At 38.1% G+C, this 12,547-nt stretch overlaps 1 protein-coding gene across 1 annotated transcript in view; it reads right to left on the bottom strand.

Annotated features, from left to right (window-relative positions):
• The window catches only part of DPP4 (dipeptidyl peptidase 4), a gene marked incomplete at its 5' end in the record, with an annotated part of 41,790 nt that overhangs the window by 23,307 nt on the left and 5,936 nt on the right, over positions 1-12,547 (bottom strand). Inside the window, 8 exons of the mRNA XM_054173170.1 lie at positions 2,570-2,673; positions 4,550-4,710; positions 5,117-5,237; positions 6,331-6,403; positions 6,508-6,560; positions 8,475-8,549; positions 8,666-8,760; positions 9,323-9,421. Coding sequence (XP_054029145.1) covers positions 2,570-2,673; positions 4,550-4,710; positions 5,117-5,237; positions 6,331-6,403; positions 6,508-6,560; positions 8,475-8,549; positions 8,666-8,760; positions 9,323-9,421 — 781 coding nt within the window. The remainder of the gene's footprint in view (positions 1-2,569; positions 2,674-4,549; positions 4,711-5,116; positions 5,238-6,330; positions 6,404-6,507; positions 6,561-8,474; positions 8,550-8,665; positions 8,761-9,322; positions 9,422-12,547) is intronic.

Raw genomic sequence — 12,547 nt, 5'->3', positions numbered from 1 at the left:
CCCAAAGTTAGTTAACAAAAAATGTGTGGGAAGTTTTGTGATGAAAGCGAGTATCTGTATGATCATTGCGGGAGGGGTGAGAGGAAAAGAAGGGAAAAGAAAGAAAAATGAGAAAGAAACCGCTACAATTAAAGTGGATGGACCAAAAACATATGCTTAGTGCTTACCAACTACTTTCAGATTGATTCTATATTGCAGTCTAGAAATCACATTTGAAAAAGGCATATTTTACATTCATATTTGACTAGAAGTTGGTAGGTCATTTAACTGTTACTCTCCCTTTCTTAGGCCAATAATATTATAAAAGCACTTTGCAGGAGCTTGTGTGAAAAAAAATAATAGAGAAACTGCCATTGTTTATGTAACTGAAATAGTTGGTTCCTTTATTGTGTAAAAGGGGAATTAGCCTCTCATTTTTTGTTCCTCTAAAGGAAGGGAAGTTAACAATTATGGAGACATCACCCTTCAAACTGAACAGTACAAGGAAAACCCCCAAATGTTTTTATTTATTATGCTGTTATTATAATAAATATTTTAAAGTTATTATAGAGACTAAGAATGCACCTTCAAGTTTTCAGCAATCCATGAAATGTTAGCTAAGCTGCAATTAACTCAAGTATAGAATACAGTAGTTTTGCACTGCCCTTCCTCATTCGCTGCTGAGAAGGAATATTCCTGTGATCACTGTCTGGAGTTCCCTAATTTGAAGGCAACTTATTTTTAGGACAGATTATTTCAGTTGAGAAGCATCCATTGCCTTCATCTTCCTGTTAGCCAACAGGAACTGCCTGTATCCACGATGTTCAACGTGGTCTTTAAATACTGCATGAATTTCGTGCTGATCATTCATGCAAAAAGTGCCAGGTTTCATCTACCATCTTATGTGGCAAAGCAACGCCAATCCAGGTTTTGGCAGCTTTCCTTGCCAAATAATAAAACTTTTCCTCTGAAACAGAAAGGTGTTGTGCCCCCCTGTGCAACAAACTCCAGATAGTGCTGCAATAGGCAACCATTTGCTGGGACACTGCCCTTCAATATGCCTACCCAGGTGGGTGGGGTGAGGTATGCCACCAATTCAAATTTGATTTTACTCCGAATTTAGCTCCAAGGAAGTACAGTATAAATATACATACTGTGCAAATATTCATTACTTTGTGCTTCAAGGAGCAAAACCACCCTACAGCAACACTGCACATTATTATCATCTGCCTTTTCCTACTCATGTACTTTTGCTCTTGCAAAATCCCCTGAGTCTCGTTCTGGCCACCCCAGCATTTGCAGGATGGATCTGTTGGCTGTTGGGAGAAAGCGTGAGTTTCAATCCTTGCACTCCACTCATCAGTCAAGACTTGCCTGACTTATCTTTGTATTAATCCCAGTTGTTACACAGTTTACATTCAACTAAAAATGGATCAACTTCATGTAACTCAGGCCATGCGGGTACAAGGCTGGAAGGCAGATAGTGGTTATTTTCCCCCAGGTCACATACAGCAATGGTAAAATGCAGCTCTTAAGACAGCACAGATATTAACCAGAACTGACCGAAATATACAGGGCTTTCAATTCCAAGCACGTGAAACTATGGAGAAAACCAGCACACAACAGCTATACAAATTCCAGCTATGGCAATGTTAGTGTAGAGAAAGGAGAACGGAAGATAGACTGAAAAACCTCGCCTACCTCAGTTCACACAGAAATGTTATTTACACTGTGCTGAGGACTGAAATGGGATACCACTGATATTCCACTTATAGCTTTTTGGCTATCATGTACAAAAGCTGCTCTTATGCACTAGCTAACAGACCTCTTGTTTTTTTCTGAAGTTTATCAGTATAATCTGTGCTTCCATACCCATCACATTTGTATGTGCAAACCTCTAAAAAATCTCCACAGTACTGTTATAAAGAAAAAAACCAACCTCCAGCATCTGGGATACAAAATTCTGTGTGCATGCATTTTTCATCAATTTAGCTGCTCTTCAAAAAATACATGTATATCATGTTGTGCATTTCAAGTGGCATTTTGAGAAGTATAATTTTCCATTTACTGTAAAGGGTGATGGTTTTCACCATGTTTTCAAATAAAACAAACATTTAAAGTATATATATATGAAGACGACCATGATCCGTAATATCTTGCCTGAACAAGGAGTCTGTTTCCAATGAAATCAAATCTTCAGTTACCATTAAGGTTCTGATTAGGTTTTGTTGTGGCTTTTTGTTCTCTTCCCCCTTCCCCCTGTGAACTGGAATACATATAATTTGATTATACCAAAACTTGTTCATATTAAAGTTGTACTGTGAAATGACTTCACCATAGTTAGACTCCACTGAATGTGATGAGCCAAGAACTTGTCACATTCTGAATATAACATACATGGAATATGCCATCTATATATAATCACTAGGAGGATAATCTCTGTGCAGATTTTCTCTGGTAGATCTTGTTGCTACCAGAGCTACATGACTGGGGAATATTGCCATATACACTGAATACAGGGTGGTCACACACAAAAGCTCCTCCTCTCCTGCCAACAGAAACAAGCAAGCATGTAACCATAATTTCTTACCCTGATATTATTTCTTCAGGTGGAAAAATCTCAGTAGAGTTGAAGTTAGGAGACAATCTAGTATCCACAATAAACAACCGCACAGTTGGATTTGTAGCTCCTGCCTAAAAATAACATTTTTCATTGAACTTTTGAAGAGAATATTCTTAGTGAAATAAGTGTTTGAAATTATAGATGAAGAAATTACTACAGTCAGGTAGAATTAGTCTATTTCAAACATGTCAAAAGCCAAGTTCCTAACTGCAGTTCTTAAGATTGATAAATAAAGTTTACTTTGTTTTGGATTTGGTTTTATTAATTTTATTTTACACGGAAGTCTTAGCTATGTGTTTCTAGGTAAGAAATACTGCTACATTTGGAATAATTTTTAACTACACAGGGCTTGCAGTAAACACAGAGTATTTGACCATATCTTGTCCTACATGCAACACATGGTACCTAAAAATGTACCCAGTCTATTGCTAACCAACAGAAAAGTGCTTCTTCATGGGAACTGATACCTTACATTAAGTAATCATGTAATGGGTCACAATCATAGTTGTGACTTCAGCACATAAACCCCAGTATTTTTGATGTAGTGCTACTGATGGCAATATAACTGTGCCCATAAAGACTTCTCTAGTAGACAGCTAGCCAAGTCCTCTTCATAACTGTTAAGCAGCTGTAGCTGACCCATCTCCAGAAGTCAGTAATATTCCAAACAAAATGGCTTTCTTATAAAGGGTGTAAAATAAATTGTCAGTTTATTGCACACCTATGTTTCTTCACCAGAGCCACACAGAGCAGGGCAGAGCATCAGTGACCCATCTGGGGGAGACCTCCAAAGGAACAGGCAAAGGTCATGTGCTCTTGAGGCTCTGGGAAGTGCAAGTAATGACCACAAGTGCTGCAGAGAAAACTGAAACTGGCATAAAGAGGACCAGAGAGTAGCTTTTACACCAGATAAACAATTATCAGTTGAGTGATCACTTGGCTGTATCTGCTCCAGTTAATCAAAGGACTGAAAATATCTTTCTGAGCTGAACAGACCAATGTGGGGGAAAATACAGGTGCCTCAGCCCAACACAGAATATAAAACCCAAATGATGAACAAAGAACTGAAGAAAGTGATTGACTTGAGATGGTTTCAACCCATTTATTGCTTCCCAGCAATGGGGATGCCCAGCACTGTGGTGGTAGGCATGTTATGGAGACTAGCAATGAGAACCACATTTGTACTGTGATTCAGCATTATAGTAGTTGTACTCCAAGTGTAATTTGTACTTGTATTGAGTCTTATGTGCATTGCTGCACCACTCTGCTAAATCAAAATCCTATGTAATGTCAAGTAACTTCACACAGGTAAAACCTGCATTATACAAGAATCTTTCCACTTGTGGAGTATCTGAAAGAGCCTGTTTGAAGTATATCGGACTCTGACTCATGCTGTATAGCCCAGTGGAAACTGTGCCACAAGCAGTGGGAACAAAGTCACGTGGAGAGGAAGGAGAAGGAGCTGCATGCAGTAAATGCTTCATTGTGACAGCTCAAACTCAGCAAGCTTTAGATGTAGGCAAAGATTATGAGATTGCTCCCCTTCACCCCAACATAGAAAGCACTCAACAACTAAAAATGCTACACTAGGTGAAGAGATTCCATTATGAATACCATGCACACCTCTAACGCAATCTGCATTTGTATTAACTTCAATTTCCCAAGAGCTTTTATATCTCAATACCTACTTGCCACCTCAAAATTTTCTGGTGAAAGAATAATAGCTTAAATTGGGTTTTGGGCTTTTGGTTTTTCCCCCCCCCCCTTTCTTTCTCCTGGAAATAATAAAATACTTTAACATTGCCAGATGCTGTTGACTTCAGAAAGAGTAATCACAGCAAGCTGTTGAGGAGAGACAGACAATATTTTCATTAGCAGGAACTGATTAAATGAGATTACTCTCTTAATGAAACTGCAGAACAACCATGTTTAATAAATAGCACAGACCTTGGGATATGGGATTTTAATGGTCTTTGGATACTGCAAGGTGTCCTCAGAATAAAATGAATACTCTATAACAGGAACTTCTGTATCATTAAATGTTGCATATGCCACAAAACTGCCATTTGGAGACCACCACAGAGCAGAATGGGTGCCAAACATTTCCTCTGAAAGACATGCAAATGCATTAAGTTACAATTGGTAAGTTGGCTCCTCCATCCTAGGTACTGTTTTCGTTAGTTTTTAATATTTCTTTTTTTCAGTTCAAGTTCAGATGCCAAAGTGCTGACTGTTCCTTGGAGTTCTGAAATGATACATTATCTCAATGCTTATAATTCACACACAATGATTTCCAGTGAGGCACTACAAATTAGGTGAACTCATTTCCATTCTTAGATCCTCACACTACCCAGGTATTAAGCTCAAGCAAGGATGCATGCTTCTGTTAAAACATAGACTTAGATAACTTTTCATGATAAAAAATTAAGTAACAGATATTTAAAAAAGAATTACAGCTTAAAAAAAAAAAGTTTTTTACATCATATTGCAAAGTAAAATATGCTTGGCAGTTACCTTCATAAACCCAATCTGGTATTCCATTGAAGATTTTATTTTCTTCTCCATTGTCAGTGATTTGCACAGGTTCTGATGTTGGTGAAGCTTTCATATACACATTATTATTCCAAACATATGCCTGCCAAACATCATTGTGATTGCAATTACTGTTAGAGCAAAACCTACTTCCTTTGCCTCATCTACTGGGAAATTTACTTTTCTATCAAATGAAAAGAACTGTCTTTGAAAGTTGCCATTTCACCAAGCATCACTGATACTTAACAAACTTGAATTACTAAGTTCAGGCAAAAGACCAATCCACTATGATAAACTGCATGATTATGAAGTTTTGAAAATCTTGCTATTCATTTTCTTCTGAGATACAAGCTTATTTTCCTTCATTAGGAGTTGTTTTTCACTGATTTGTCTTTCAAAGAAAACTGTCAGTACTGTGGTAAAACATCGATGGGGGACTCAGCAACAGATCTGCAAAGATGGTGCATTTCTTAAGTGATGCTCAGAACTCCTCTAGTTTTTTGCATCTGCTGCCTCTTTAATCACCCTCATTTTTCCTGTCCAGAAGCTGAACAGTTTTATTCCAGAGCTCTGCTCCGAGATGCAGAAAGCTCTTTTCAAGATCCTTTGCTTCTGTTATTGGGCTTTATAATCCTTACATGAAATGCAGAAAGAATAAATAAACACCACATTTTCCAGGGACAGTTCTTAATCAGATTCAGCACTCACCGTAGGGAATGCACAAGCCTTGCAAACAGTGGCTTGGGACTGGTGAGAAGGAAGAAAAGGGCAGTGGGAAGAAGTGCAAGAGATTTTGATCTCTGATCGCCATCCATTAAATAAAACTTTCACTGGTTACAGTGTAATTAGGAGATAAAAATCACAGTGATGAGCAAGTTAACAATTCTAATCCTGTTGCCTTTGAAAGGGATGAGCTACTGTCTGCAACTGTAAAAACTATGAAGTTCCGGAGTATTTGTGCATTTTGTAACTACTGGGACCACTACTGCTTTCAGGAATGCATTTTCACTGAAGAACAAAACAAAACAAGGAGAGAGATTTTGGAGTCTTTCCAGCAGCACTAGTCAATTTGAAAACTATTTGAGCTACTTTATCTAGAAGTGGGAAAGTCCCCAAACCTCAAGCGTACAGACCATGTGAGCTCCCATGTCCTATGTTCAAAATCGACTGTTTAAGTTTCACTTGTATTTACTAACCAGTTTGTGACCAACAGGTGACCAGGATATATATTGTGTATCGTTATGTAGTAGTTTGGTATCTAAGATAGAGCTGGAAAAAAAAACACAAACAAAATGCAGCTAAGAGAAATCAGTGAAATATTATTTAACTGCAAAATGTTAAAACTACACCTTGTAGTCACACAAATTACTGACCTGCTATTGAAATCATAGATGAAATATGAAGCTGTATAGGAATGTCTCCACAACTGTAAAAGAATTATTTTGGCATGAAGAAAATAAATTTCACCGGGATTCATGTCTCTTAGCTTGAATTACCTCTGAAACCCTCCTCAAACTTTTGCTTAGGACAGAAACAACACAATGAACACGCACGGGTAACAAATCTCTGCATGGCTGAAGAAAAGACTAAAGAACTTCCACCACTCTGGGGTCATCACTTAAATACTACAACAAAGGCCACTGACTAGGTACAAAGATTTAGAGTCCAGAGACGCTGCAGAATCTCTGGAAGTCTTGTAGCTACATGGCAGGCTATCATAGCTATGCACAGTTAATCCTCCTCCTTCTGCCTTACTGGCACACTTGCTGTTTTCTGTCTCATTTTCCATGCTGTATCATTTAACTTGGCATCTTACTGTTTAGTAGTCCTCAGAAATCCCTGCAATATTTCTGTATCAGTTCCTTTACTTTCAGGGTGACCTATTCCCATTTATATTACCACAGAAATAAACCCTTTCTCTCAGAAACCTCCCTCTTGAAGTTTGCATCACACTGTGGGCTCTTACAGAGAGAAAGCTGCTGCTGATAATGCAGTCACATTTGAATGTGCCCACTATGTGAGGCCAAAGAGGTTTGATTCAGCCCACGGTGCTGACGTGTTACAATAATGCTACCTTCTATGATGGTGTGCATGAAGATATAAAACAACAACTCAGTGCTACACAACCAGATGGCTATTACATAAGAAGTGTCTACATCCTTATGAATCATTTTCTGACTGTTTTCTCGCAATAAAGATTAATAATAACATAACTTTCTACCACACTATTATATAAAGGTTAAAAGATCTTGCTTCAGCATTGAAATAAAATTCACTCATGACTGCAACAAACAGAATACTATAGAGCAATAAACTCTATGTAGAGGGATGTCCAGGATGGCTGGAAAAATGAATGATGCAATGGAAAGTCAAGTAATTCTGAACAACTTAAAGAGCTAAAGGGTAAGTAGCTTAGTAGCACCTAGCAAGGAAACTAGAACTAAAAAAAAAAACTGATGGCTGCATGCATGGCTGGCACAGTGCGAGACACATGACAGAGCTCAGTGACACTACGCTCAAGTATTGGTACACCGCACAAGTCAACACCCAGCTTTTTACAAACAAAACACAGCTCTCTAGGAAAAGAAAAAAAACAAACACCAACAACCAAACCTAAAGCTACTGGCTTCTTCATGCACACACGGTAGGGCAAATTACTGACTTTGTTACGTTTCTCTAACTCCTCAACTGGCACAAAGAGCCAGGTTTTCATGCCGCCTGGCATAAATGTAGGTTGACCTCTGCTGGATGGTTTAGCATGAAGCCAGGGTGAGGCATTATGCTGGAAGTTTTCCATGTGTTTGATGACAGTAGGGAACTAGGACACCCAAGTCCACTCCAAGTACAAGAGGACAGTCTTCTCTTGTAAACTCATGCTGCTTTTCTTTTATTTAGTTTATATTCCTGTGTCTTAACACCACAACATAACAATCACAGGCATACATACTATGTACGTACAAGTGTATGTATAGAAGTGTACCTACTCATCACTTCTCCTTACCCCCAAAACTCCTTGGACAGTCATGCCTATCTATTCTTCTAGCTTGTCTTCCCAGAGGAACAATCCTTCCCCACTCTCTTTGTGATATTTTTCCATTCACTTTTTATCCAGCTTTTCCCAGGTGGTCCTATTTCTTCTGCCAAGCTCACAGACTTTATCAGTGTCTCTTCTCCTCCTGCCTGCTCAACTCCACTGTTCCCCTGCAGACATCCATCTCATTCATCCATCTTCCTGCATCTGTGTCATATTATCTTTGTCTTTCAGCTGTTCAGAGACCCTTATTTCCCAGTTTCACCCTCAGAGAAAAAAAAACATGCAACAAAACAACTGCATTTGTACCTTTGTATACTTGTACTGCAGAAGTGCAAACTTTTGGTCAGGAGACAATATAGCTGTGGTTGCCTTGTACTGATCCTGTGAACAAAGTGCAGAAAGGGAACATACTAAGAACTGATTCCAGAGAAACACACTGAACAAAATATTAAATTCAATACCTCTCCCAAAGTTCGCATGTATAGAAGTCAACATACTAATATTGCCTTTGCCAAGACTACTGAGTAGGTTCCATTGTCAGCGTTGACACGTAGGATGTCTCCATCAGCTGTTTTGTGAAGATACTGATTTCCTAGAAGAAGAGAGTTACTAATACACAATAAGTAAAGGCAACAGTTACTTCCCCCCCTGCCTCACGTTTTTAAGTAGGAAATTAAATTTACAAATCTGATCGATGTTGTGTTTCCCACTTCTGTAATGACAGGATGCTTACAGCACAAGAACATTCACAAAATGCAGTCTTGGGGCTCACAGCCTCCGCCTTCCGGCATGTCTTTCCCTTGGGGCACTACGCATACTCAACAGGAAAAGTGTCCTATATCCTCCTGTTCCCCGATAGCCTGATGCACAGGAAGCTGACACACTTCAGAGGATAAACATGCTTTTACAAAACAGCATAGAAGTACGTATGCTCTTCTAGCAGTAGAATACAGCTTGCCAGACATGCAAACAAAAGACAAAGGCATAAAAGAAATCTCAACTCTTTGAGGTATGACTTTTCCTATAACGGCATGATTTAAAAAAGTAGTAACTGTATCCTGAGAAAAAAAGATATTTATCTCAGCATTAAGATCTGTGTGTAATCAAGGTAGAACATTTTCTTGATGTTCATGACCTATGTAGAAATTAATTACCTGAAATCCATTGCAAATTGTATGTTCTGTAGTTATAGTCATTGTTCAAGTAATTCTGCAGAGTGTATGTACTTCGTGAATCAGGCTCAGATGTACTTTCTGAAAGAAAGAGAAGAGAGCCGTGGATGTTGTTGCTAATTGTTCTGCTCCAGCCTCTTAACCTGACCACTACCGTAAGTGAGATTTTGTTGCTGGTTAGTGATGTGTTTTAGCTAACCAGCTCTAGCAGTGAGAAGGCACTAAAGCTTTACTGCAAAACAAAACCAGCAAATATAAAATAAAGAACTATGTGTGAGATCACTCAGCAAACTCATGCAAAAATTACAGAGGCTTTTTCTCTACTGTTATTTTTCTTTAAGATACAGAAGTGCTGTCTTTTGAGTAAATGAAAATACCTTCTCAATAGTGATAAAAGTAAACAGAAGACCTCTGGCCCCCTTATCTCAGAGATTTGAAGAGGTTTATCTTAGTGCTTTTTCCTCCTATGCTTATTCTGGGAACTTCAATGCAGAGCCCTGATAGCTAGTATTTGCATCAAGTATCGATTGTGGGGTGGACCATGGAAAGCACAGACATATACTGATGTTTGAAAGTGGTGGACTGGCAACATCTTCCAGAGGAATGAAATGTGGCATCCATGTGATTGGATGCACAGACCTTGAAAGACACCCTGAAACTAAAGTAGCTGCTGCATTCTATCACGTATTCTGTAATAGGGCTGTTCCTGATCATGAATCCTTCAACTGTGAATCATCTGCTTATCATTAAACCAAAATGTCAGAAATGTCTCAAATAAATAAACCTGATGAGCAATAAAACTTTCAGGGAAGGTCTAATTTAAAAAAAAAAATAAAAAAAAAAAAATCACAAATGCTTACTGATAAGCTCATAATGAAATAACTGGTTAAACATTTAACCCTCTCTTGATAAGTTTTTCACCAAGGTATTTAATGTTTACTGCAGCATTACTGTTTTGAGTGCAAAATTAAAGGCATGTAACTAGGTTACTATGAAAAGACTAAGGGAAACTTTGAACCCAATTAAGGTAATGAGTTTGGTCACCAGCTCTAGCACACTGCAGTCAACTTCTAAGAAAAATACTTCTGGCTGCAGTGCACAACCTACTCTTTAGAAAGTCTGAAATGTAATGATAATTTCTAAGCTCAGGTGTGTACTCCCCTTCCAGCTTCCTCACTTGCCTTTTCCTTTTTTTTTTTTTTTTTCCCGTTTTATTTTCATGTCAACCTGGAAACTACCCTCATACAAATCTACACAGTCCAGAAGGGAAACATTTTTTATTTTCACTGGCTATATCATTCCTTTTTTCACAGTATCACAGTATCACTAAGGTTGGAAGAGACCTCAAGGATCATCGAGTCCAACCTGTCACTATCAGTACAAATGTAAAGATCTAAGATAAAAACAATCGATAAAGACATTTCAGTGCAGATGTGATGACTCATCAACCAAAATAATAACCTGCCTTTATGAATTCTGAGAGTCCCAGTCTTTTACATGCACTTTTCCTTCATTATGCTGATTGTGAAGTCCTTGGGACACATACACACACAGAAAGGCACCTCACAGGTTATCTTTCTGCAGATTAAACATGTGACATCTAAAACACAAGAGAAAGATACCAGCTATTACAGTGGCACTCTTATTTCCAAGCAATAAGCACATTATATATATACAGCACAGACTGTATGGCCAATTGCTGCAGTAAGTCAAGAGCAATAGCCAACAATTTTAGTCTAAGGTTAAAAAAAATGCTTCCTCAATTTCATCCAGAATTTGACTGTTCAAAAAATCTACTACTCTAGATTTCTTGCTCATGAAGTTTCTTTGAAAGTATTAATTTCTTGTTAATTATTCCACAGTAAATGAATATTTAATTTGATGAATGATGAACAAGTGTGCATTTGATATTCATGCACAGTTGTCTAGTTGGGAATATCACTTTTCTCCTTCCTAACTGAGTGTTATTTTCCATCAGAGGGGCTTCAGGAAGCAATAAAATTCTCTCTTGGAAAAGGAGGAGCAATTTAAAACAGGTGGCTGAAAAACAGGTTTAGGGACTTTTCCAAACTGATGAATGCTTTTCCCCCTGGTGACACACATATTTTGCTGAGGTCTCATTACTAAAAATCAGGCCGCTATTAAGATTTGTTGGCTGTGTATAAAACTAAATTTCATTTCCTGTCAACACCTTCCACATAGTAACTGAATATGAAAACATAACACCAGGCTGCACGAGTACAGTCATAAAAGTTCTAGTTGAAGTATTTTCTTAATTTGTGAGATAGGCCACTACCAGGGTATTTTTACTTATCTACATTATGGCACTGACCACAGATTCAACATACACTGAATTCTGCATTTTGGTTGTTCTTGTTCTGATTCCATTTGCAAAGAATGGTCAAACAGGTATATTTTGACAAAATAAAATAGCTGTTGACATTCAAGACCATTTTACTGTCTTTGAAAACTGGATAGAGGTAAATGTATGTTCATGTTTTAGCAAAATGGCTGAGAAGGCTTAATTTTCTTGTCATTTTTCTTTTTTGACTATTCGAGATACAAACTTATTTTTCTAAATTCCAAATGACTAGCTGTTCATTGCTACCCTATTCTCACCCTCAGCAGTACATATATGTTTCCACTGTCATAATGATATACTGAAAATATTTATATCATAATACCTCTGTTACAACAGCGAAAACTTACATAAGACTCTGTAAGTCAGTCCTTCTAGGAAGAAGGCTCTTTAACCTTTTATGTAACTGGTACACATAAGAAGTTGAAAAACAATTTTGCTTCAACTTTGGGGTTATTTTTTTCTGTGTCACTCTCACAACAAAAATTGAGTCTGTTTCTGTAGGTGTAAGGTGTAAACAAGAAGTTAACTATCACAGAATATATCTGGTTGGAAGAGACCTCAAAAACCATCATGTCCAACCTTTAACCCAACACTTGAAGGATCTACACTAAACCATGCCTGTAAACACCAGGGCCACATACTGCTTGAACACCCCCAGGAACAGTGACTCCGCCACTGCCCTGGGCAGACTATTCCAATATTTGATAACCCTTTCAGGGGAAAAAAGTATTTCCTAATATCCAGCCCAAACCTCCCCTGACACAGATTGAAACCATTTCCCCTAGTCCTGTTGCTTGTCATCAAGGAGAAGAGGCTGGCCCCCTCCTAGCTCCAACCTCCCTTCA

The sequence above is a fragment of the Dryobates pubescens genome, chromosome 2, assembly GCF_014839835.1.
Source record: "Dryobates pubescens isolate bDryPub1 chromosome 2, bDryPub1.pri, whole genome shotgun sequence".
Classification (NCBI taxonomy): Eukaryota; Metazoa; Chordata; class Aves; order Piciformes; family Picidae; genus Dryobates; species Dryobates pubescens.
This window is presented reverse-complemented; position numbering and strand designations above follow the sequence as displayed.